This window comes from Danio rerio, chromosome 14, assembly GCF_052040795.2.
Source record: "Danio rerio strain M-AB ecotype USA chromosome 14, GRCz13ab, whole genome shotgun sequence".
Taxonomy (NCBI): domain Eukaryota; kingdom Metazoa; phylum Chordata; class Actinopteri; order Cypriniformes; family Danionidae; genus Danio; species Danio rerio.
In genome coordinates, this window is record NC_141034.1 from 28,369,066 (window position 1) to 28,395,945 (window position 26,880).

The window sequence follows — 26,880 nt, forward strand, 5'->3', positions numbered from 1 at the left end:
GATTTGATCAGCTGTAGTTTGAAATTAAGCTGTTTTTCTCCCCCAAGGACTTATTATGCATCTCTGTCACCATCTTGTGGCAGAGCGCCAACTGTCTTTGCACTGCTCAGTATGACGACAATCTAAACAACATTCTTGCCTAAAAAAAGCCTCAAAAGTACTTTATGTTGTCCAACAGAAGCAATATTTGTCAAACTGTAGTGAGTTTGTTCCTCTGCTGTCACTCTATGTAGGTGGAGTAATACACAAGGGTGGATGTATGAGTGCTGTTCAGTGGTGTAAAGTAACTAGTTACAAATATTCTAATTACTGTAATTAAGTGTTTTTTCTCAGGACTTGTTATTTAATTTAAAAATGTGTACTTTGACTTTCCCTTGAGTACATTTTTAGTACACTATTGATACTTTTACTCCACAACCTTTCTTCAACCTACAGTCACTACTCTAGGGACAAATAATAAAAAATAAATCAGTCCTGTAATTCCTGTCCAATCAAATCACACAGAGAAGTAAAGAGGTAAATCGCAATCTAAGACTACCTCAAGACATGGGCGATTTATAATTGCACCAAACTGGAAGCATTTAAATTGTCCAAGAAGATGTCCAAAATCTTTACATGCATTGACCCAGAGACTGTTTAGATGCAGGTCACCGATGAAAAGATGACGTATGTTTACTGTATGATGACTGAAATGGCCTTACACACCCAGCAGGCACAAGACATCAACATGATGTCAGAATGACGTTGTACATTGTGGAGACGTTGCATTTTGTTTCGAAATGAAAAATCAAGTTGACGTCAGAAATCCATGTCAGAACAACGTCAATGTCCAACATTCAATCTAAAACCAATCAAATATCAACGTCTAATAATGTTACAGCTTGATGTTGTGGGAATGTTACCATTATCCGCTTGTTAAGGGCATGTTAGTGACGTATGTAATACTGTTTCCGGGTCCAACCCGCCACTCATTTGAGTTGAGAAAATATTTGTTTATGATCACTTTTTATTCATATCACACATTAAAGTGATTTTTTTTATAAGGTCATGGTGTACACAACAATCTCTAGGCTTGGTGCATCACAAATACTAATGTTTTAACAATTTATAAAAAAAAGTATCACTTTCTGGCCATTGGATATTAGGCATGGACATATATATTGCGATCTTGATTTTCGAACGTATTAAATTGCTTTGTACACTTTATTATTACCATGTCATGAGTCTTCCCATACAGTTGAATAAAGCGCTTGGACCAGAAAACCGCTTAGCGTGATGTCACACTTAACAAGCGGATGACGTCTATCAGAGATTGAATTTTGGTTGCCATGTGTGATGAACAAATGTCAGTTTTTGACATCAATATAAGTTTGGTTTAAGATGTTGGCTCAACGATTTTGATCACTTTCCAACACAACCTAAAATCAACCTTATATCGATGTCATTTGAAGTTGTTATTGGACATCAAAATGTTGTCGCTGGCTAGACATTGAATTTTGGCCACTTGACATCACAAATTAAATCTAACCTAATATTAGCCTCTTATGACGTTGTGTGCCTGCACAGGGCAAGAACTAAACCCACTACAGAATGTTACGTTTACACACACATGCACAAATTACATGTAAATGCATCAGCTTTTTACAGCTTAATACTCACTACTCTTGAGTACTTTTGAAAGGGCTAATTTTTACGCCTACTTTGAGTCAAATTTACAAGATACTTTTACTCTAGTTACACTACATTTTTAGGCAAGTAATGGTACTTCTACTTGAGTATGATTTTTCAGTACTTTTTTCACCACTGGTGCCATTATTACAGGAATATCGAACTTTTATCAGCCAAATCTTTATTCACTATGCTGGTAGCACTAAGCAGCCATAAAAAACAAACATTATTAAGAATCTGTTACATGTATGTTTATTATGGAAAGGCCAATATGAAAAATGTAAATAAAAAAGACAGAAAAATACAGCATTTACATTCAATACCAATACAAACTGACATGATATACCAAAAAAAAAACAAATACAAAAACGATACAGTACTCACAATAATTCAATATGGTTAGTCAGTGATAATAGATATAATATCACATACAAAATACTACGAAAGATAACCTGCCTCATGAGAGTGTTTTGTGGGATAAAATAGACTAACGAGTGAGTCCAGAAAATGTAGCAAAAAACAGAACTTGATGATAAAAAAAAATACAGCACCATCTTCTGGTTTTTAAAATCTGACTCTTGGCAAAATTACTTCCTGAAAGAACAGCTTACAGGAAATAATTATACACATTAAAGATATAAACAGAGGTACACATCTCATACAAATTAATAATTCGATCCATAACATTTGAAGAATAAGCCATGTTTTTCTCCATGTAAACAAATGCTGAGTGAGCGATTAAAAAAGAATATTTGGCAATGCATAAACAGGTGCTCAGTCATCTGAAACATGGGCCCTAACGTCAAGGAATGTGGAAATACTGCACATAATGCATGAAGTGTACGTATATTACCCATTTCAAACTCGGAAACCTCTGTGTAGGCTTTATTTCAAACACTGCCTGTGATGTGTGATGTGTGTAACAGTCAAAGTGAAACATAAAAAAAAAAAACTGGTTACGTTAGGGCCAATGATTTCTCTTCCCGCCTCTCCATCATTCTGTGAAAATCTCAAGACAGTTTGAATGCATTTCTGCATGGACGTGAGGTTTGCGCATTCAAGGTAGACTGTTCACGTGGTCACTCCATTGCAGGATTCTGGCTCTGATAAATGGAAGCCTTGTCCTTCAGAAGAGCCAGACACAGGTGACAACTCCAGCTTCCTGTAAACATTATTCAAGCCAAATATGAATCACTCTAATTATAACTAGGTATCTTGTTTTATTCCGATTTGAGAATTTCAGCACATAAATTACAACATTACTTTCATGCCATTTTGACAGTGCTTACTTTTGGCATGCGGGTGGTGCATTTTATGATTTTTTTTTCTGTATTCTACAGTTTCGTGCACAATATGGCATTTGCCCATGCTTATTGTAGATGTAACAAAGATGTTGTGAATAACAAGGGGTTTTGGGGAATGACCCCATTAATTAAAGGTTTGATCTGCCCTGAAAGATGCCAAAACGATGTATTCAGCTCTTTAATGATGAGATAGTTTTCTCTGCTCTGTATCTTAAAAGGGACCTATTTTACCCCTTTTTTAGGATTTAAGAAAAGTCTTTTGTGTCTCCAGAATGTGTCTGTAAAGTTTCAGTTCAAAACACACATCAGATTATTTATTCTACCTTTCAGAATGTTTGGAATTTGCTGCTCTGAACATACTGTAGCTGTTTTTATTCTTTAGAACAGAACAATATACACATTTAAATTCAAACGAGTCATTCCAAACAAAACAATTACAAACTACAACATTTCAACTAGGTCATCATTGTGGCACAGTGGGTAGCACAATCGCCTCACAACAAGAAAGTCGCTGGTCTGAGCCTCAGCTGGGTCAGTTGGCGTGGGTTTCCCCCAGGTTCTCCGGTTCCCCCCACAAGTCCAAAGACGTATTATAGGTGAATTGGGTAGGCTAAATTGTCCGCAGAGTTTGTGTGTGAATGAGTTTGTATGGGTGTTTCCCAGTGATTGGTTGCAGGTGGAAGGGCATCTGCTATGTAAAACATGATGGATAAGTTGGCAGTTCATTTCACTGTGGCGACCACTGATTAATAAAGGGACTAAGCCAAAAATAAAATAATTTTTTTTTCCACGGGGCGCAGGAAAGGTGTCATAGGAAAAGCAGCAATTTGCAGTGGTTTCAGGAGCAAATTAAAAGTCCCACCACTTGTGCGTGCACGGCTCATTGTTGCCATTATTTTAAACTTTATGTGCTGACGTTAAGCACATTTTGTATGTTACAGTTAGTCTGCAATGCATTAAAACTTTTCCTTGCAAGCAACAATAGGCAGTAAGCTCGCATTATCTCTCTCGCTTACACGTGTGCAAGCACAATTTCAATGTATTGTGACAAATATTTAATTTATATGTAAATAGGCCTAAATAATGGCCTATGTTTTAAAATATATAGCTAAATATGCAGCCTATTGAGACGACCTGCAATTTCCTGTCAACCTTCTCTCTTGCTTAATTGCAAGCCATTGTTTATGATTATTAAGTTTACATTATTATATGTTTAAACTCTAAAACAAACACGGCTTACTCACTGTGAACATAGCAGTGTCTTATTTCAAAGATCTTTCCTTTCTCGTAGTTGCCATGGTAGCACACCACATAATCAGTGCATCTATGCCCGACCTTTAAGGTTTCACGACAGTAACACGCACAAGCAGTTATCTAGATCAGTGTTTCTCAACTGGTGGGTCGCGACCCAAAAGTGGGTCGCGGGAACGTTTTCAGTGGGTCGCAGAGTGTGTGGTCAAAAAACAACAACAAATGTTTAATTTTTAACCTATTTTGCTTAAATAAGACTTTTATTTTGAAATGTGCGAGCGATAACTGTACCGTTTGACATGTGAAATTTCATTTAATTATAGCAACAACTATGTCAAAGTGCAAGTACGACCCTGAATATGTAAAGTATGAATTTACATATATTGATGACAAAAAAAGGCTTAAAACCTCAGTATGCCATAAGTAGTGATGTGCTCTCACAAGAGCACTTTTAGAAACCAAACATTTGTCATTTTTACTTTGTAATATTTCTATAATTTGAGACATTTTGTTAAATGACAATAATACAATAATGTTTATTTATAAGTCTTGGTGATTTTCTTATGATTTATCTGTCACTACTTGTGTATGTTAACAAATAAAGTAGTTCGGCTCATTGAAGTCAGGTTTTTGACTCTCCGGTTTTCTAAACAATTTTTTTAAAAACAGACCCCAGCCCATGTTCTGATGGTGCATTTTTAGGATATCCTGATAATGCATCTTTAGAGATGCATAGATCTGACCCCAGTCAATTTGTGTCTGGAACGACACCAGCATAGGCGAACAACAATAAAAGCAATTGCTTGTACCTTCTGGAGGGTCTGACATGGGAGGGCTGAGGCAGTACATGTGGTATCCTCTGTCACAGTCATCACAGAACAGAAGCTGGTCCTGAGGAAGAGAATGTCAACACATTAACAGATGCCTTTTGTGTGTATGAGCTTCATTCAAATGTCTGGGGACTCACGTCATTCTCAGATGTGCCACAAACATTGCAGCACTTGCACTCAATGCACTGCCAGCGGTAAGTCTTTACAGCAGCCATCATCACAGCGGTGAACTGCAGGCATGAAGGATGCCCTTAAGTAAGAGAAGACCAGAGAAAAAAAAACTTGAATTATTAAATCAAAGACCTCTAGAGGTTTAAAGTTTCTCCTGTCCCTCTGCCATACCTGACCGTCCACAATCAGAGCAGGACACCAGCTCCTCAGACTGCCCTGTTTTCTGGTTCATGCTGGAGTCGCCCAGGCAAAAGTCACAGTAGTCATTAGGCAAAGCCAGGCCATTTGGTCCTTTCTTAGGGGCTGTAAAAAGAAGATCAGATCAACTCTTGGAACACTTTTGTATTTTAATTGACTGTCATTGTAACAAAACTGGCAAATATTTGTATTGTAATATACAATATCCTTAAGTCACAAGGATCTAACAATATCTAACCCTTAAATGTCATAAATACAACTATAAAAGGTGCGGTTTAAACATTAAATACTAGCACATCATACTTGTTAAATCTTTCAAACTGATAAGGAACAACAGTGCAAGTAAGGTGTCAGTAGTGTACACAGTTTTAGATGATGACTTCTCAACATGCACAGTTAGTGATGATTAAATGCTTACTCTTGGGTTCCTCTGGGGGTGCAGGCGTGTGAATCTCAGGCTCTTCTTTGTCCTCTCCCTCCTCATCGGCCAGATGAGAGTGAGTGTAATGGTAACTCAAACCTGGCCTGTTCTTGTAGCGCTTCCCACAGACTAATTAAAAAAAAGAAAACAACTACAGTTAAAACAGTAGTGTAAAAAACATTGTGCATTATTGGAAATCAGGATTTTTAAAATGTTTTTCCCCCCCAAATATTTTCTATAGAGCTTTCACAACTAAAGGTTTTCTCAACAGTGGTTGGTTGTTTATAATGCTTAGAGTAGGGGTGCCCAAACTCGGTCCCTGAGGGCCGGTGTCCTGCAGATTTTAGCTCCAACTTACTTCAACACACCTGCCAGTAACTTTCCAGTATATGTAGTAAGAGCTTGATTAGCTAGTTCAGGGGTGTATGATTATGGTTGGAGCTCTCTCCAGGACATCGGCCCTCCAGGAACAAATTTGGGCACCTCTTTCTAAGACTATAAATGGCGTGGATTTTCTGATGGATGTCTGCTCCAGGGTGAAGACATATCCTTTCTTATGTCTTTATGATTATTAATAAAGTTGAATATTTAAGAGCCTAGATTATATGATAACCTTTGTGTCATCCCACTTCAGAGTAAAACTGGGTAATATTTTTGAACAAGTTTTGCAGAATGACAAATAAAGCTTGCTGAAAGAATAAAATAAAGATGAAAGAATTTCAAATAATCAAGAGTTTAAGCAGGTAGCTAACCTGTGAACATTTCTAATTGGCCAGACAGTGAGAATCAAATTAGTTTTATCCAAGATCATAATGTTTGCTTCTGAGTATGTGAATGGTTTAGCCAGAGTGAAGTAAAATGGTAAAATATGACGCAGTTATTTCCCAGTGATGGGTTGCAGGTGGAAGGGCATCTGCTGCGTAAAACATACGCTGAATGAGTTTGCGGTTCATTCCGCTGTGGCGACCCCAGGTTAATAAAGGGACTAAGCTGACAAGAAAATGAATGAATGACATCATGTAAGAGTATAATTGTTAATGTTTTGAGATTGTAAGCAGAGTGGACTTCGAACATTTTGTGAGTGTTGAAGCTGGCTTCTGCTGATAAAATTACAAACTATCTTCAGTAAAATCAATCTCTGACTCTGGCTCTTCTTCATCTGACAAACTAGTCGTTTTTGGGTTCAAACTGTAAAATATCCATACACCGATATGACACTGATCATATTTTTTCTTTGTCAATCCAAAAGTTTGTGCTATCCACTTATTGTTTCAAGAAGTGTCTGCGTCCACATGGAAATGTGTAAAATGGTGTAATATGTATATGTGACACCTATATATGGTGCTGTAAACATACACAGACAGAGCAGCAGGATACAGTAAAATCAAAGAAGAATGCAGTGAGCCTGCACATGAAGTCGTTCTTCAGTGGACTGACTATAGACAAAAGCAGCACACTGTGGTCAGTTTAAAAATATCTGACATGTTTAACTGTTACGTGTAAATGTGTCTCTGCTGGTCATTGAATTGACACAGCATTACCAGGTTGTGTTGTAATAGTGATAGTAACAATGATAGTAAACATATATTGAAGGCTAAATGATGTTAATTTCTGCACACTAGCTGTGTGGAGTTTGCATGTTCTTCCAGAGTTGGTGTGGACTTTCCCCTGGGTGCTCTGGTTTTCCCCACATGTCCAAAGACATGTGGTACAGGTGAATTGGGTAAGCTAAATTGTCTTTAGTGTATGTGTGTGAATGAAAGTGTATGGTTTTTTCCCAGTAATGGGTTGCAGCTGGAAGGGCATCTGCTGCGTAAAACATATGCTGGATAAGTTGGTGGTTCATTCTGTTGTGGCGACCCCTGATTAATAAAGAGACTAAGAGAAAATGAATGAATGAATGCAGACTGGCATAAATTCATTGCCATGTGAAGTGGAGCTGTAGAATTTAGCAATATACTTTTTTCTAAACTGGGCTTTTCTTAACTTTTTATCAACTATATGAAAAAGGAAGCAAGGTCTAATTAAAGTATGAAAAGCAACACTGGTTAGATAGTTTTTTGAAAAAATAAATAAAAATAAAATAATAATAATAATAATAATAATAATAATAATTTAATGAATACCAAAAAAAAATAATAATAAAAAAAGCATTTAATTGAAATAAAAATCTGTTGTAATACTATAGTCATTCCGATCACTTTATCAATTATTTTTGTTAAATAACAGTAATAATAAACTCTGTCAATGACCCCAAACTTTTAAACAGTACTCTATATTTGTCTTAAATAATGCAGATATGATAACTCTAATGCTTTAAAAGGAGGACTTTTCAATGGTTTAAAATAACATTGGTCACAACTCACTGTCACAAGCATACGGTTTGTCTCGATCTTCCTGGGCAGCTGCTGCAGCTTCCAATTTCTTTTTACCATTTCCAACACCTCGACCCTGGCAGGTTAAAAAGACATTTTCATAACAATTCCCTTCAGACCATACTGTAATCAAAACTAATCACATCAGGTGGAAACAAATCTTAAATACTGCATTAATATTCATTTAACTAGGAAACGGGAGATTAGGCGTGTTACCTTAGACTTTCCTTTGCTTCTTCTTTTTGGAGTTTCCTCCTCAAAATCTTCATCATCCAGATCATCCAAGTAGTCTTCTGGCTCAAGGATTCTCTGAGAAGGCATCAATGAAGAAAAAACTCCCTCAATTATGAACCCAGAGTACAAAGTTCATATTTAAGGTGTCACATTATCAAACAGCCCTGCTCTATACCTTTCTGATGCGCGTGGAGCCGCTGTGGCTGCTGGCTGTACTGGTTCCAGTAATTTCAGCAAGACTGGTTTCTTCTTCAGGTGGTCTGAGCTCTGTGGTGACTCTTTTATCCAGCGGCTCTCCTTTTAGCAGGGCTTCTAGACTACTCCCATCCAGTGGGCCCAACACATCTTTTTTAAGTCCTAGTTCCAGCTCAGCTTTTAAAAAAACATAATAACAATAATAAGATTATTTTACATAGCACATTTCCAGTCTTTAAGAATGTTTTACAGTAACAGTAGGAGAAAAAATATATATTTTGAAATCATTTAGTCATGATTTACAATGCTATTTTAAATATGTTCTGTATCATACGTTTACACAAAATAGATACTCTCTCTCTGTAGCTATAAAGAGAGATAGATATAACACACACAGTACACATACATATGCATATGCATAAATCAATTCTTCAATGAAAGATGCCTATTTAATATCATATTCCTTGTCTAAGTATTATTTTTGGAAAATCAAGTAATTTTAACCTGCCTCAGTCCAGCAAATGTTCTTTATCATTACAATAAAATAAATGTTTTTAGACAACAGAGTGATAAGTAAAAAATATTTATCATGTTCACAATTTATATGGCCTAGTCCAGGTGTGGGCAAACTTGATTCTGGAGGGCCAGTGTCCTGCATAGTTTAGCTCCAACCCTATTCAAACAGACCTCCCTATAGAGTTCAAGTGATCTTGAAGACACTGATTAGTTTGTTCAGGTGTGTTTGACTAGTGTTGGAACAAAACTCTGCAGGGACACCGGCCCTCGAGGATCAAGTTTGCCCATCCCTGGCCTAGTCATTTGTGTATCAACTAAAATTGTCAAGGGTCAAACAAAACAATAAAAAATCTGCTAATGTTACATTTTGAAGCTCCAAAATCAGGGTTTTTGCTGGTTTCACAAAGTCAAATTTAAGAATTTTTAAGACCTTTTTAAGAATATGAAGAATTAAATGTCAGACTTTTATAGGGCTAAATGCTAAAGAATTTAGCGTGGGTTTTCTTCGGGGGCTCTGGTTTCTCCTACAAGTCCAAAGACATGCGGTACAGGTGAATTGGGCAGGCTAAATTGTCTGTAGTGTATTTGTGTGAACGCTTGTGTATGGATGTTTCCCAGTGATGGGTTGCAGCTGGAAAGGCATCTGCTGCGTAAAACATATGCTGAATATGTTGGCGTTTCATTCCACTGTGGCGACCCCAGATTAATAAAGGGAATAAGCCGAGAAAAGAAAATGAAAAAATGAATTTAAGACTTTTTAAAACCCTGTGGATACCCTCAAAATCCACATCCATCCATCTTACAAGTGATCCATTTGACTCCAGTTGGTTAATAATTTTAAACTTATAATATAATCAATCATTACTGGCATCAAACAAATAGTGAATGTGTGTTCACAAATGTAAAAAAAACAAAGAGCAAAAAAATTCACAGCAATTAAAAAGCTGTAAATAGCGAGGGTATAATTTAATACGCCTCTGACTGCGTTTGTCTGGAAAAAGAAAGACAAATACACATTGAATGGCACAAGGATGAATAAGCTGGTGATTTTTAATAAACAACAATAAACTATTATTTTTATGATCTAATTAATTCTTCATTCTTTAATAAATAACTTTTCTTTTTAATTAGCATAAGAAAATACAGTGTCATAACAAATTACCCGTTTTAAGAGGAGGAAAAACCAATGCTGGGTCTTCTGGTGGATGAGCTCTTCTTTTCTTCCTCCAGCGCCGGGCGGGGTATGAGTACAGCTGTCCTGGTGCCGTGCCTTAAAAAGCAATCACAAAGTGTGTTAGTAATAGTAAGATAGACTGAAAATAGAATCTGTGTATCGGACTGATGCTGTTTTTATTGTACCTGCACTCCTGTGCCTCTTCTCCATCCAAATATAGCAGTTGCTTTGAGCGACCCCAGTCTGGGAGTCCAAGAAGGGCATGAGGATGCTTCTCTCCGCACACAGCCGGGCATTATAATTATGACACTGCTCCAAAGCATCTTTGTAATACTGCTCTCCGAGCCTTTAGTCCACATACAAATAAAAGAGAACAGCATAGGTAATACATTATATAGGTTTTCACAAGACATGTGAATTCAATGTTCTCATAGCACTAATAAATATGAGCCTTTGACTAGTTAAATCAGATTCTTCGGAAAGTGACATGATTTTTTTGTTACATTTGGTGCGTCACAACGTGCCCATATTCAAACAATGGACATCAATGGACCTCAATGTGATGAACTAATTTTGCCTGTTTTTAAAAAAACGACGACATCCTGGTAGACTTTTCTTTAAAAAGTTGGATCACGGAACTTGACAGACAAACAAATTAGTCCGTCACTGGTCAGAGAAAGTAATTTTAAAAGTAGACACATGGCTGAACCGCGCTTTGATGTCACAGAAAACGATGAATGAACGAGGTGCAGATTTCCATTATTAGCCAGTCAAACACCACTACAATACCTCAGCCTGACTAACAAAAACAAAACCTCTCTAATTCCGACATAAACAGGAAATATCACGCCAATATTCATTCAAAGAGTTTAAAAACTACATGTACTCACACTTTAACGATATTCTCCACGGCAGTCGCCATTGTTTTGCTGTAGTGGGCTGTTGTTGTCTTTACTGCGCGTGCGCAGTGGATATCTTTTGAATCAATGCTACGTTCTCCTCTTTGGAGGAAGAAATGTTTGACCCGTCTTTTCAGACGGAAGATAACCAGAGTGGCATTTCTGTAATATTGTGCAAAACATTTTGCGAGATATTCTCAAAAGATATTACTAAGGTAATCAAAACAACTCAAAACCATTGATCTCTTTCGATGGTAGGCGTGGTTACGTTTAGATGACATCATCTGTCCGCACCGCCGCCATTTATATTTCACCGCCATTTTACATCAACCCAGCAGAGATTAGATTACGAAGATGACGGCTCAAATGGAAAACCAGCTTTGCAAGCTATTTGTCGGCGGTCTTAACGTCCAGACTACCGACGATGGGCTGCGAAACCATTTCGAGCAGTACGGCAAGCTCACGGACTGCGTGGTGGTGCAGAACCAACAATTGAAGCGCTCGCGTTGCTTCGGTTTTGTGACCTACTCGAGTCCGGACGAGGCGGACTCCGCCATGTCGGCCCGACCTCACATTCTAGATGGCAATAACGTGGAGCTGAAAAGGGCTGTGGCCCGAGAAGACGCGGGCAAGCCCGAGGCTCTCGCAAAGGTAAAAAAGATCTTCATCGGCGGTCTAAAAGACGATATCGAAGAGGATCACCTCCGTGACTGTTTCTCGCAGTTCGGCGCGGTGGAGAAGGCGGAGGTGATCACGGACAAAGAGACCGGCAAGAAGCGAGGCTTCGGCTTTGTCTATTTCGAAGATAACGACTCGGCCGACAAAGCCGTGGTGCTCAAGTTCCACATCATTAACGGTCATAAAGTCGAGGTAAAGAAAGCCCTCACCAAGCAGGAGATGCAAGCTGCCGGTAGCCGCGGCGGTGGTCGTGGCGGCCGAGGAGGCGGAAGGGGGATGGGCAGACCGCAGAACGGCTACGGCGGGCGCGGCGGAGGATACGGCAACTACGGTGGCGGCGGCTATGGGGGCAACGACGGCTACGGTGGTGGCTATGGAGGCGGATACGGTGGCGGGTATGGGGGAGGCTACGGGGACCAAATGGAAGGCTACGGCGGTGGTAACGGCTACAATGACTTTGGCAGCGGCTATGGCCAGCAGTCCTCTGGCTATGGCCCAATGAAAGGTAATTACTCGGGCAGAAGCAACGCTCCTTACTCCCGAGGTGGTGGTGGTGGTGGTTACGGCAGGGGGGGTTACGGAGGCTCGTATTAAGAGCGTTTATTAGGTCTCGTGTTAAGAGCAGCTCCTTCCCCAGCCCACATCACAGTTTTGACCACAGATTATCTTCAGCTAAGTAGCCAGATTGAGTCACCTTAATGTGGCGAGGCATTGACTGAAACACTCAAGCTCTATTCAGGAGTTCAGAACTTTATCCAGCCTAGCAGATCATAGGTAGGGTTCACCTATCCGACTTTATTCAACATCTTACAGCTGTTACTACTACTACACATCATTTTGCTCTTTTCCCTGATGTATTTAGGGAGATATTTTTTTCCAGCAAGACATATAGGACTACTACTCCGGATCTCTTCTTATTATAAGACTGGCCAGTGGTGGTCGGGGCAGGCTACCTGTTCGCGAAACTGCTTTTCACACGTTTTTCTTTGTGCATTGGGATTAAGTTAAGATTAGTGTTTTTGCTTGTTAGTGTAGGCATGTGTTTCTCCATTTAGCATATGTATTGTATCTTTATTGTGTATGTTATTTTTTCTAAGACATTTATATCTTGTTTTTATTTAGTCAATCACAGTGAACCCCTGTAGACATTTAAGACTTCATTGATTGGTAGCAGGCCCTATCTGCATATCTTGAGATCTGTAAAGCAACATTGGCCAAAAAAAAATCTATATATATATATATATAATAAATTTAATAACTTGGTAAACCGTATCAATAAATTCTTTAAAAACTTCATTACCAGTGATTCTATGAAACATCTCCACCAAATAAAATCTAATCAACACTAATGAAAATTTAAAGAATGCTACATTTCTTCTAAATGTATTGTATTATTCATCTTGTAACTATTTTAATACATTCTTAAAATAGCTCTAATGCAGAGTTCTTTGAAACTGTGATGAATGGGAAAACAAATTTTCAAAACAATGGCCACTAAATTGGTTGCTCTATAGTGCTTGCAAGACTTGTCATGGACTTTGTTGCCAATCAATGATGATTGATCTTTAATTAGGCTCAATGGACATTTAGATGTTGTTTGTCTAAACATAAAAAACGTGTTGGAATAAACAGATTTATGGCGTCTCAGGAACAAAAAGTTAATTGGGTGACTGTTCGAGCTCACTTAAAGTTTCCCAGTATACGTTAATATAGTGATTAACGTGTATCCCATCCCAATTAGTGTCATTTATTAAATAGTTCAAGCACATAATGCAAATATGTCATGGTGTTTCAGTAATCCTTTTTCGTTGGGACTCTGAAGACTGATTGGAGTTGTTTTTTTACAGTTTAATCATTTAGTAAAAGACTTAAATGCTTTTGTCTCATTGTATTATTGCTTCAACGGAATAACCTATTGAATATTGTTTATTTCAGATACAACTGAACTGTATGTATTTCTCTTAATAAAAGTCATTACTCCGTAGCCATTATGATTTATGCCAATCTGACATTCATTGGGTGCTTTTGACTTATGAGGCCCATTTAGTCATTTGTCTATCCACCTAGGTAAGACTAAAATTGGAGGCGCATTTTTGCCTTTATTAGGCTCTAGTGCTCCATTTGAATTGCATTTCTTTGCATCAAACATGTGGGGATGTTAACATTTTCCCAACCATATGTTGTCTTTATTCTTAAAATATGTTTAGAGCTTTGTTCCAATACTTTTAGTGATCAAATAAGATGGATCTATACCTTAGCTGTGTCCACTACTCCGTCATTGGATTCTCCAGGGCTACTCCAGAGATGTAGAAACCCAGCTGAAAATCCATAGGATAATCGCACCAGGTTTCCAGGTTTGTAGAAATACTTTACACAAGACATTACATCGGGTGTGTCTTTAACATACTTTGGATCCACCTGGAACAAAATCAGGTATTTGTGAGTCGTTAACGTAAAACGTGCATGCAACTTTATTTTTAGCATTTCCTAAATACCAGCGTTAAACTGCGGTGATCATGTAACAGAGGAAAAGTGGCGATTAGAATATGCTCTGTAGTTCAATGTGTGTGACGCTGTGGTGACTGTGGTCTATGTAGTTATGTCTTAATCCAATATTTTAGACAATTTCCAGTTTAAGGTCAAACCGGAGAATGGAGTTTATAGTTCCTGTATACTTGATGCATTAGTTCCAGATATTAATGACATCAAATGCAAAGGAGATCAGCATTTATTAAGCAAGGTTTGTGCTTTCAGTTATTTACTTTACATCTTATCAATCCCCCTCCCCTCCTCATCTCGGTGTTTTGCTCGTGTTTTTGTCCTCCTACATTTCTGGCACTCAAAGAGGACAGTGGTTTTAGTTGATAATTGAGTGAAGATGCAACTGTAAAACCATTTTGACATTGGCATTTTTTTGAAAAGAGAGATGTTCAACTCTTATTCTTAAAGCACATGTTTTACATAGACCCTCTTAAAGGCACAAACGTATGGGGTTTTGATAAACTGAATGTAAACAAACATGTTTCAGGACACTATTTGTTGACACGTTTATTTTCTTTGTCCACAGAGGGTAAACAGTGGAATGATTTAAGTAAAATCCCACTTCTAAGAGCAGCTGCTTGATGAACTTCTGCTGCAGCTGTGTATCCAGTTGCTCTGAAAAATGAAGGATGAAATCCGTCAGTGACTTTGGTGAGTAGTAATTATAATTTTTTTTTCCCTCAAATTCATCTATCATAGATTCATGCCAATTACATAATTTCTTTCTTGTTTTTGCAGTCTGGCAGAGATTGCTTTGCAACATGTATGCAAGATGCCTGTGGGCCTACAAGAAGCAAGAATGTCCATGGTGAGGTTTTGTAAATTGTGTTAGGCTTAAACCTACAACTGGACCCAATCCCAATTCTTTTATTGTATGCATCTATAACATCTGTTTATGAATATATTAAAGCATGCTTTTTTGTTGTAAAAAATTGTAATAATGACAAAAAAATACTAATTTGTGGATCTCCCTACTTCCTTGTGTAACTATCTGCCCTTGGCCTGCTGTATTCTGGGAAGTTTTCTTACCCCTTGGTTTTGAGTGTGGTCCTGAAAAATCTTTGTTCGAAGAGGTTTTCACCCCTTCCCCATAGCCTTCAAGCTAAAGAGAATTTTGACACCCCTACCCCTTGAAGTGAACGTGCAAAACAAGGGGTAAGGAGGAAAGGGGAAGAATTGGGATTGGAACTTGATCATTTCGTGTGATTAATTTAATGTCCAGTGCTATCATTTGAACATGGGTGTGCATGCATCTAAACTCCAAAGGACTGAATGAAAATGCAGCATGGACCAAAAACAGGTCATGAGGTTACAAGATGTGATCTCTAAATGGGTAGAATTCTCAAACAGACCTGTTTTTTTATTTTGCCATTTAAAGTTCACATGAACAGGAAGCTCTGATCATTTTTGTATATACACATTTTCCTTATTGCAGATCCTAGAGAAATGGAATATTAAATGACAAAACAGTGGGCGTGGCTTGCTTTTTCTACTGTGAGCTGATTGGATGTAGTAAAATAAGCATTTAATTCAGAACAATCAGAAAAAGGGTTAGGGGAGAGTTATTAGAACCTTACATACTCCTGCCTCACCATTTCTGTTTGTTTTCAAAATTAACCGTTGGAGGAATTTCCTAGGCTTGCGTATTGTGTTATCTGACAAACTACCTGAAAACAAAAAAGGAAATGCATTTTCAGGTTTTAAAAGTCCCATGAAATTAAAGTTGAGGTGTTCGTATTAGTACTGTTGGTTTATGAGATGTCTATAAGCTAGTGTGAACCAAAATAGCTAAAAAATTTCGTGTTTAGAAGATATAAAACTAACATAAACATGTAAAGCTTGTAGTTTGTCACTTCTGCCTATATGGACCAATCATTTTTACTTGATAACCACATCATAACCAATCAAACGCTCTCTAGTATCAGACATGCCTCGCCCTCTTCTTTATGCTTTTCATTTAATGCACTTAATCTAAACCACTCTCACTGGCAGAGTGGTGAAAAGACAACACTATTGGCTGTTTTTAAAAAAAAAAGGGAGGGGGGGGGCTAGACCGTCCTACCATCTCTGTGTTTCGCTTGAGATTACATCAAACATTAAATAAAAATATATATTACAATTAAAATGGCAAAAAAAATTTTTTTAATGACATTTACGTATGAATTGTTCAACACAGAACTAGAAATGTCAGTCAACAAAATCAAAGTTAGTTTGATTTTAATTTATACTTCAAAGGTCCATACAGATAAAAAAATGGCTCTTGCTGCAGATCTCTTAGTGTGTTTACAGAAATTCCTTGCATATAAAATAGTAAACAAATGAGTATACTATAGTAAAATAGTAAGCAAATGAAAATGCGAACAAGGATTCTTCAGAAAGCACAAATCATTGTTATACATGTGTTGGTAGGTTTAGTTCACGTATATATGTGTTTTTGTTAGATTATTTTATTATTTTTTTTTAAATAAGTGTGAATACTAGATGCAAAACATGGATCCATGTTAAAATATGCTACAATTAAATTCCAGGGTGATTTGGAATAAATACCACAACTTTCAGGTTGATGTCACTCGAGTGTCTGGAGGGGTCACATTAAACATCTATGAACTCTTTACATTTAATTATTTACCCAAAATTCCATCATGTTTTTATAATTAAAAACAGATTTTCTAAGTTGTTGTATTCTTTTTGAATTACCCTGTATATTTTATTCCAGACTAAAACTTAAAGAACTTGAAACATGTGAACATTCTGAATCATTAAACGCTGACAATGAAAAGATTGCATTGTACATTTAAGTGATTTATTTGCTTTTGCGAAATCATAATCTATTCAGACTTACTTGGATTTGTGAAACATAACAAAATATGGTCTTGTGGGGATTCTTTCTAAGATTTAGATTTTTCTTAACTTGTGGGAGAAATTGCATTCAGAAAACAAGACCCCCCCCCCCCCCCCCTAATTTTTTTGTCTTGTATAAATTGGTTATGCTCTTCCCTGATATTTTTTTTGTTTTACAGACCAACGGTGATGGCAGTGATGCTGTTCTCTGTCTCTGGGAGATGGCTTCAAATGGATCTTTTGACTGTAGCGGGATCGGAAGGGAAGTTGTTAAAGGCGGCTGAATCTTTTGCACTTGTGCTTATGGACAAGAATGAACATTTAAATGAATGTTTGATGTGATTTCAATAAAATAAATTGATCTTTTTTGAGTCTTTTGATTCTTTTACATTAGTTATGTCATTTTGATTTGAAATCATCTGAGCAATAAGGATGGTGTTTTAACTTTAGCTTTAACCCGTATAAGTATGAATTATTTTTTTTAATATAGCTGGTAAGGGCTAGAGTAGCAGGTTAGTGCAGTGATGTGGCAGTGCCATGAGTGACCTTGGTGATCATGGAGCGATGGTATCACTGTTGCCAGGCAACCCTCTGATGATGGAGGACCGCTACGACGGTCCTGGGTGTAAAGTCAGTGAGGCAGCGATAGCTATGAGCTGCTAACCAGTCAGATAAACAACCGCGGCCATCTCACGAGAGACAAGGCTCAGCACGAGGAATACTTATGAAGACATACATTACTCGACTTAAAGCTTTAAAATACCACGCACGTCTATAAAGGGAATGAATGAGTTACACATCCTACACGGAAAAATGATGTAGCAAGCTAACTTTAGCCAGCTGCCTAGCGCGATATTGCTCAAACATGGACTATGACGGGTAAGTGTGTGATTATAAAAAAGAGAAATGCAGATAACTTGTAACAAATATGTCTGCAGAAGAGAAAGTAATATATTAAATTCTAATTTGAAACTAACAGAATAACGCCTTGTGATCCTGTAGTACAATTTGTAGCAGCTAAATTGCTAGCGGAGGGTTGTGTATCCACTCCTGGGAATTCATTTTAAAATGACACTTAATATTTAAGGGTTTTTATACAAATTCGTCTATGTAACGTGAAATGATACTGTTCTAGACTAGCTTGTCCATAGTTCACGAGATAATCAAAATATTATCATAATCGTTCAGTAACTTGATTCCATATGCAGTGATGTGGTCTAAAACTGACTCTTGTCATCCCGTAATAACATTGTTGTTGAACAACTGTGCAATGAAGTTGTCATTGGAAACTATTAAACGTTAATTTAGGTGGTCCTTAGATCGAGAGATTCGTTTTTTGTTGTTGTTTAATTGGTGTAACATTATGCTATTTAGCATTAGTTGATTAGGTCTGTTTTGATTCGTTGACTAGATTTGGAGTCCCTTGTCCTGTGCCTAGTTTGGACTCTCAGGACGATGCCAAAGATCCAGGGCTGCACACCTTCAGTCACACACACATGAGGAAAGCCTTTCTGCTCATGAATGACTTGAGAAGGTTAGTAAAGTGATATAACTTGTTATTCAACCCTTTGTTTTTCATGGTGTTCAGGGAGGCAGACATCGATAGGGGCATTTCCAGGTTAGCTGCCTTGGAGTGGATTTGTACCATATTCAATTTGATCCTTCACAAAAATGTTCTGGTTGATGTGAAGTTTTATTTTCCTATCAAATGTAATTGTTAAGACCCAATACGTTCAGTGCATCAATAGTTTATATACCATAATATCCATATTTATTCATGCAACACTCACTCACTATCCTTCAGTGTAGTCTCTGATTTATCAGGGTCACCACAGTGGAATGAACCATTAATTAATCTGGCACTCATGCATTCTCATTCACACACTACTGCTAATTTCATTTATCCAATTCACCTATACTGCATGTCTTTGGAATGTGGGGGAATCCCTTGTCATTTTAGTAAGTGTAGTTTTTCTTAAATGCATCTTTTCATTGTACATACATGTAAAACCCATAGATTGTCATATATTTACACCAAAATGGGACAAAATTATATGTTTGTTCAACTTTATTTGCATGCGTACAGTATAGTCATGTAGGGCAGTATGTATTATGTAGCCTATCTCAACTGCTTCATTGTAGTTGCAAAATGTAAACTTTAAGATTGGTGAGGTCTGCTATTGGGCTGAGCGATTATTTAAAAAGTAATCACATTCAGAACCTATAATCGATCAAAATTTTCCAGGTCAATTTTTTTCAATTACTTTCCCTGCTGTGTGTGGAGTCATGTGATCTCGCTCTGTTAAGACAGATTTATACTTTTGCATCGAACGCACGGGCATGGTCCGGCGCAGCCTTCACGAGCTCGCATACCTGCGCACCTCTCAAAATACGTAACTACACGTTGCACTTTTGCACTACATTGATGATGATTGGAGGCTGCGCCAGAGATGCCTTGAGACCCCTTTTATGACGTTCAATAAATGATCATAGATAGTAGATAGTTTGTGTTTCCCTCAATTATTTTAAAGTCAAGTAATGCACCCTTTATTCAAATAAATATAAGAACACAATTAATATGCAAAGAGTTAAAAAATTTAAATAAATAAAATAATCGTTCATAAATCGTAATCAGGGTAAAATGTTCAGTTAATTGAGATTTTGATTTTAAGCCAAATCGCCCAACCCTAGTCTGCTATGTCATGAACATATTGGCTTATAATGTATTTTTGGTAATAATTCTTTAGGTTTAGAACAATGCAATAAATCTGACTTGACTTGAAGTTAATTATAAGTTGTGTTGGTGTAGGCTGCTTGTCCACAAGGTATTTCTGGTTTATATTACCTCAATTCTATGTAAGATCACGGAAACCACTGCCGCCAATGGTTTATAAAATCTAAGTAGGTTTTTATTACTTTTGGAAAAAAGCAGTCTTGATCTAACCCCTAAATTTTCTTTCATTTCTTTATAACCACAGTCGGAAGATGCTCTGTGATGTTTTGTTGGTGGCAGGCGAAGTGGAAATCCCAGCACACAGAGTAGTTTTAGCATCCTGCAGCCCTTACTTCTGCGCCATGTTCACAGGTATTCTTTATTTACATGTTCTAATGCTACTCTTACAGTGATGAGACATGTCCAACACTGCCCTTTAATTATCTTCAAAATTGCTATTGGGGATTTATGTCTCATTTTGTGTCAAACACGATTTGCTCTTTTTAATGATCTTCTTTTATATGCTATATAAAACCTAAAGTCATACAGGATTGGAGGAATATGAGAGGGAATAAATCATGATAAAACCTTCACTTGTAGGTGAACTATCGTTTTATAGATGGATTGAATTGTTAGCAAACTACTTCATGAGTCATGTTGATTGCATAAAAATGTTATGATGTACATTTCTTTACATTTAGGTCTCATTTTTAACTGTGTACATGGTAATAAGATGTTTTTTGTTGTTTTTGTCTCAATCACAAGTGGATAAGGCTCAATATCAGGGATCTGAAATGTTTTGAACTGGCTATTCTGGTCCTTTTCCAGAGGTAGTCGAAAACGCTTTTGACCAGATTGCTTTTGTAATGAGATGTTCATGTGGTCGAGTGGTTCAACAGCCAGAAAAAGGCCACCTGTTCACTGCCAACTGGCCTAATAATCATTATGGGACACCATGTTGAAGTGGGATAACAAGATGGGATTTAAATTTTTGCTGTCTGAAATCGTACATTTGGTTTGAAAGTGAAAAAATAAAATAAGCACAGTGTTCGGTTGAAGTAGTTTGATGAATTTTTGTGGTTAATAGAGCATTAACGACAAGCTCCTGCTGTCCACATCTTTTTTTTTTTTTGCCTATTTTAACATTATTTGTATACAAATTTCACAGTTCCAGAAATTTCTGAAAAAATTATACACACAGTCGAAGACAAAATGATTAGCACTCCTGTGATAATGTCACTAAACCACCGTTGTTCAATAACTTACCTAGTAAACTAAGTTACCTAATTAAATCTTTATATTGCACTTTAATTAACTGCCCCACCAAGAAATACATTTTTGGATTGGATTTCTTAACTCCTAATGTTGCTAGTTAACACATTCAATGCATTTTTTTTTCAACACATCACATAATTTCTAAAATATCAACCTCCACCAAATAGTAAATATGTCGGTTTATAATACAAAATCAGAAAATTGGGTGTAAGACCAATTTATTACAAACCTAATCAAAATAAAACATTTTTGAATCATCTATATTTTTTGAAGTATGCAATAAAATATTTCAGATTCTTATTTAACATGTTTTCTTGTTTGTTTGTTTTTTTACAACATTCTTTAAAATACTTTAACAGTCTTTATTTAAAACAGTAGAACAGTAGAAATATGGTCAACCATTTGGTAGAGCAGAATACTTGTATCTTGCAAAATAACTAGAAAAATATTATGCACTATTATCATGGCAAAAACAAAAGAAACAGTTGGCCATTAACACTCATACAATGACCAACAATCCATCTCAATAAAACGTTTAACTTTTTATTTAAAAATAGCATTTCTTTACTTTTCCTACAGTAACATTTGCTTAAAAGTTCTACTTTTTTTACTGAGGATACTGAGCTGACCTATAGTTTTTATTATTAAATTATTATTAATGTTATATTAATAATGTAATATTAATGTTTTATTCTATTGTTGGTACGGGATATAGGGTTTGTGAATGGATATATTTGAAAATGAATAAAAAATATTCTACAAATGTATAATTATTGTATTATTAAATGTATTAATTTGTAATTATTTTTTGATTGGCCAAGTAAAAATCTTTTCTAACTGGGAAATTTAAAAAAACTTAGCATTTAGCCCTGCATAAGTCTTAAGTTTAATTCATAATGGTCTTAAAATAGTTTAAATCTAACTTGGTGAAACCTGCAGAAATCATGTAAAATGAGAAAGTTTTAAAATGTGTTGGAAAAAAATGTGAAATATTACTTGATAAATATAAAAAATAATAAATCTTCCCAGGAGGAATAATACATTTGACTACAATTGTAACCTGATCACAGGCCTTTTCTTCAAAGAAATCTGTATCAGTGTGCATCTTAATACCAGTTGTAAACAAAGCCTAATTCTGCATTGTGTTTATTGTATCCAGGTGACATGAGTGAAAGCAAAGCTAATCATGTCGAAATCAGGGATGTTGACGGACAGACGCTCTTGAAGCTGGTGGATTATATTTACTCTGCTGAGATAGAAGTGTCTGAAGAAAACGTTCAGGTAAGACAACACTAACATATACATTGTAATGTTTCAAACATTAAAAGTGACTAGCTGTTTGTATAAAAGCTGATTGCACTTTTTGCTTTTGGAGCTTTCGTGAAGGGTATTTCCTCTCATTTTTAGCAAAGGAAATGAGCAGAGAGGCAGAGGAAGTTTTCTGCGATTTGCTCTTTGCCCTTTGTGTTGGAGCTCTATTGTCCCTGTGTGCTCTGTTGCTTGCGTGTGGGCCTTATTTTGTGTAGAAGAAGAGAACAGATGATCTTAGAAGCTTCGTGCCATTTGTTCAAGAATAGCATGAAGTGGCCTAGTTTTCATCTGGAGAGCATGGGCAGATGCTTCAGTGGGGGGTAGTGGCTGTTTATGACTTAGTTGGTCATTGGGGATTTTTACTATGTCATTCAGTGCTGTGATACGCCCTGTGTTGTATATCCCTTTAGGCCATTTTCTTTCTTTTACTAGAAAGAACATGGACACAGGCAACACAAGATGGTCAAGAGCAGATGCTTTTATCTAATTTAGTGTCGTTTTTCCCTGTGGCCTTTACTTGTATGTTAAGTAGCTGCTGCTGCCTTCATTTCATTGATACCTCTAATTATTATCACAGTTCATTTAGTATATCAGTTGGCACTAGGTTTGAAACACATGTGTAATGGTTTGCTAATAACTAAAATGTATTTATTAACCGTTTACTTGAAGTATAACTGATGTTATGTGTATTATTGTAATTACAATAATAGCCATTGGTATTTCTGTCTATATTAATATAGACCTTACCATGCAAAGCCTGGGAAATTCTGAGAAGTTTGTTTTGTTTTATTAAAAATAAATAAATGTGTACTTAGATTAGGTTGAAGATGAATTAAATGAATCAAATTCAATTTCAAATTTTAATGTCATATAAATGCTGTTCTTTTAAAAACAGTTTTGGCAAAAATGATGAACTGGTTACACGTAGATAACAGGGCTGCACGATAATGGGAAAATTTGAAATTTGAAAGTGTTTTTTTCCCTGCAATATACACTGTAAAAATGCAGGATTCCACACAAGTCATTCACCACAAATCGATTAAGTTAACCTAGCACTTTTAGCAAATTTATGTAGATTAAACATAAAAAATTCAAGTTGTTCCAATGAAATCTCAAGAATTGTTTTGTTTCAGCTTATTTTAAATAAGTATGTTGAACAAGCAAAAATTATAAATATTTTATATTTTTTAATTTTTTTATATTTACAATTAGCTCTATTTGCAAAGTCATTACTTAAGATTGACTGCACTCAAAAGAATTATTTTGCTGCTTCTTCAAATAAACTTTTTTAATGGGCTAAAACAACACAATTCTTGAGATTATATTTGTTTTATGTCAAATTAATTTGAATTTGTTAAGTAAACTTAATCGATTTGCCTTGAGACCACATGAATGTATTGTGTGCACTACTGTATTGTTTTACAGCATGAGGTGATTTTGTTGGGGAGTGAAATATAAATGTATATATTTATGCAATTTATTATATATGTATAATAAACAAACTACAGTCATAAACACGATAGAACACATATTAAAGTGAAATAAACCAAGCATTCTGGAGAGAGTAACAGTATACACGTTCAAAAATTAAACAATCAAATGTAAAAAATTTCTACATAGTCTTCATCATATAAATAATAAAACTTTTATGCACTACTAAAATGCTTTAAACTCATTAAAAATGCTCACATAGTCACTGGCCTTAAAAACATATGCAGATGATAAACCTTCACTCTATTATTAGTGTTAAATTCTACAGTGTCTCCATTAATCTCCTGTGTTTTTTTTTTTTTGTTGTCAACTGTAATCCCAACTCAACATTGCAAATGTTGCTACGTGACTATTGCAGATGCACATATTGCAATATCTAAACTCAAACAATATATTGTGCAGCCCTACTAGATAATATAAAAATAGTCAGTAATTAACTATCATAAAATTACTTCTGAAGATCATGTTATGTTCTGCTGTGAAAACTGGAGTAATATCTGCTGAAACATCAGCTTTGGATCACAGAAAAAAAAAACATTTTAAAACAATTATTTGAAATTAAACTGATATATTTTTTAAAATGATAGTAATATCACAACATATTTATTTACCAATTTAATGCAGTCTTCTTGAGGATAAAATACTTATTTCAGAAATGATTTCAGTTCTGTATGTCTGTGCATCAATGTAACGCACAACTCTTTTGCATTTAAGGCTAGTCATCATTTCATAACTTATTGTGTTATCAGTAGGGCCACATGGTATTTGCGGACATTTTTGGCAATTTCCATGGAGATTTTGTAAAAAATCTGCAGATTTATGCGGAATTATTTTGGGAGCTCATATTATCATAATAAGTAAAAACGTAATATATGATGAAATAAAAAAGTATAGCTTTTTAACTTTTATTTAATTTTACAATGCAAATCCAATTAGATCCACTTATTTGGTAAACAAAGCAGGTCTCTCATATAATATATTAATATATCTACCAAAAGACCATATACTGTATTTTAAATAAATCAAATGAACATTTTATATAAGTCAATAATATTTCTGAAATTAATTTAAAAACTGAATGTATATGAATGTACACACATTATACCAATGTATAGTATGTGTGATGTCTTTTTTTATAGTTTAGTATTTGTGATGTGTTTATCCCTGCTGTGTTCAGGTGTTGCTGCCAGCTGCCAGTCTGCTGCAGTTGATGGATGTTCGACAGGTTTGCTGTGACTTCCTGCAGACACAGCTTCATCCCACCAACTGCTTGGGCATCCGAGCATTCGCTGACCTTCACGCCTGCACAGTACTTCTCAGCCAGGCCCACGCTTATGCCGGTGAGCTCTCATCTTTTTTCATGCATTGTGGGAAGTTTGGAACAGCTTGGCGATTAAGCAACCCACCGATATGTCTTTTTATGTTGACGTACAGTTTAGTTTTTTTGAGTATGTTTTGCTTGATTAAAGCAGAGCAGCACTTCACAGACGTCATGGTTGGCGAGGAGTTTATGGCCCTGTCCTTACAGCAGGTGTGCAGTCTGATCTCTAGTGACAAACTGACTGTGTCAACTGAAGAGAAGGTAACACACAAAAACCCAAGTGTTTTGACTCAGATGTTATCTTTTAATACATTTACATCTGCATATTGTGCTTCTCAATCACAGACAGTTTTTTTTAACATATTCTTGCACGATTTGTACTCAGCAAACGATTGATAGTTGGGTTTTACATGTACATGCTGGTGCAGTGCTGAAGGAGATGACAAGCCATCTGTCAGTCACACTGCATTAGCTGCTCTCTGCTTACGAGTAACTTGTGTCTCCAGTCTGCACACGCACACACATACACACACTTGATGGCAGCTGTCAGATGTTTCAGTGTCATCTGAGCAGTGGCACAGACAGAGGAGGGTGGCAGCCTGACCTGCTGTGGCTGTGGGCTGCACTCATACATTATGCAGAGAAAAACATAATATCTGTTCCACCGCCAGGTTTTTGAGGCCATGGTTGCCTGGATAAAGCACGATAAAGAGGCCCGTTTAGAGCACATGCCAAAACTCATGGAGCATGTTCGACTTCCCTTACTGTCCAGAGATTACTTGGTTCAGGTATGATCCAAGCATTATTCGTGCATAATTTCTTCAAGCATTATTTTTAGTACATGATTGTGCATTTGTACAGATTGTGGAGGAGGAACCTTTAATAAAAAACAACAATACTTGTAAGGACTTTCTCATTGAGGCGATGAAGTACCACCTTTTACCTGCAGACCAGCGGCACCTTATAAAGACTGACAGAACAAGACCACGCACACCAATCAGCCTGCCCAAGGTAATAATATACTGAGCACAAAAATCTAATAATAACTGATTTTATTTTTAACGATGAAAAGCTCTTGCTGAAAAAGTAATTTATTGGTTTAATTTAATCGTTTAAAAAGGAGAGTGACTAAGTGTAAAGATATGTAACGTAACAGATGATTGCTATATTCAGAGCTGTACATCAACCTATCCTTGTTTTAAATACGCTACCTGACAAAAGTCTTGTCACCTATCCAATTTTAGGAACAACAAATAATAACTCAGGGCTCGAAATTGCAACCATTTTGGTCGCATATGCGCCCGAAATTTTATCTGTGCGACCTTAAAATATATTTGGGAGCATTTTTGCGAGTGCTTAAAATTGTTGTGTGCGACCAGTTTTTACTGCAAAATGTTCACCACTTTCGCGGATTCGGGAGACATTCACGCAGAATGCATCTCTAAGCTCTTTGTTTACACTTGAAACGCGAAA

General features: G+C 36.4%; 3 protein-coding genes and 1 long non-coding RNA gene across 6 annotated transcripts in view; 3 read left to right on the forward strand and 1 right to left on the reverse strand.

Annotated features, from left to right (window-relative positions):
* Positions 1-1,837: 1,837 nt before the first annotated feature.
* Positions 1,838-11,295, reverse strand: dpf2l (D4, zinc and double PHD fingers family 2, like). The gene is given in 11 exon segments (NM_212696.2): positions 1,838-2,830; positions 5,033-5,114; positions 5,191-5,303; positions 5,396-5,527; positions 5,841-5,972; positions 8,210-8,294; positions 8,435-8,527; positions 8,628-8,824; positions 10,326-10,433; positions 10,523-10,683; positions 11,228-11,295. Coding segments are annotated over 11 exon segments (1,218 nt in total). The 5' UTR covers positions 11,260-11,295; the 3' UTR covers positions 1,838-2,747.
* Positions 11,296-11,496: 201 nt separating this feature from the next.
* Positions 11,497-13,905, forward strand: hnrnpa0a (heterogeneous nuclear ribonucleoprotein A0a). The gene has a single exon (NM_212645.2). It carries the CDS (start codon positions 11,591-11,593, stop codon positions 12,506-12,508), a length of 918 nt encoding a protein of 305 aa, NP_997810.2. The 5' UTR covers positions 11,497-11,590; the 3' UTR covers positions 12,509-13,905.
* Positions 12,132-17,662, forward strand: LOC107195253 (uncharacterized). Its single transcript, NR_135142.1, has 4 exons — positions 12,132-12,419; positions 14,982-15,106; positions 15,194-15,263; positions 17,476-17,662. It is a non-coding gene; the product is annotated as an uncharacterized LOC107195253 (long non-coding RNA).
* Positions 17,663-17,838: 176 nt separating this feature from the next.
* Positions 17,839-26,880, forward strand: part of klhl3 (kelch-like family member 3) — a 98,975-nt gene continuing 89,933 nt past the window's right edge. For 2 of the 3 annotated variants that reach the window (XR_015506871.1, XR_015506872.1), the window contains exons 1-8: positions 17,933-18,175; positions 18,708-18,830; positions 20,275-20,381; positions 22,444-22,565; positions 25,264-25,426; positions 25,559-25,668; positions 26,079-26,195; positions 26,269-26,418. Coding sequence is in view for 1 of the 3 variants with exons in the window: in NM_001423975.1 (NP_001410904.1) it covers positions 18,162-18,175; positions 18,708-18,830; positions 20,275-20,381; positions 22,444-22,565; positions 25,264-25,426; positions 25,559-25,668; positions 26,079-26,195; positions 26,269-26,418 (906 nt within the window). In the remaining 2 variants the exon portion in view is untranslated. Of the gene's footprint in view, positions 18,176-18,707; positions 18,831-20,274; positions 20,382-22,443; positions 22,566-25,263; positions 25,427-25,558; positions 25,669-26,078; positions 26,196-26,268; positions 26,419-26,880 lie in introns of all 3 variants that reach the window. The other variant, NM_001423975.1, reaches the window with a different exon arrangement.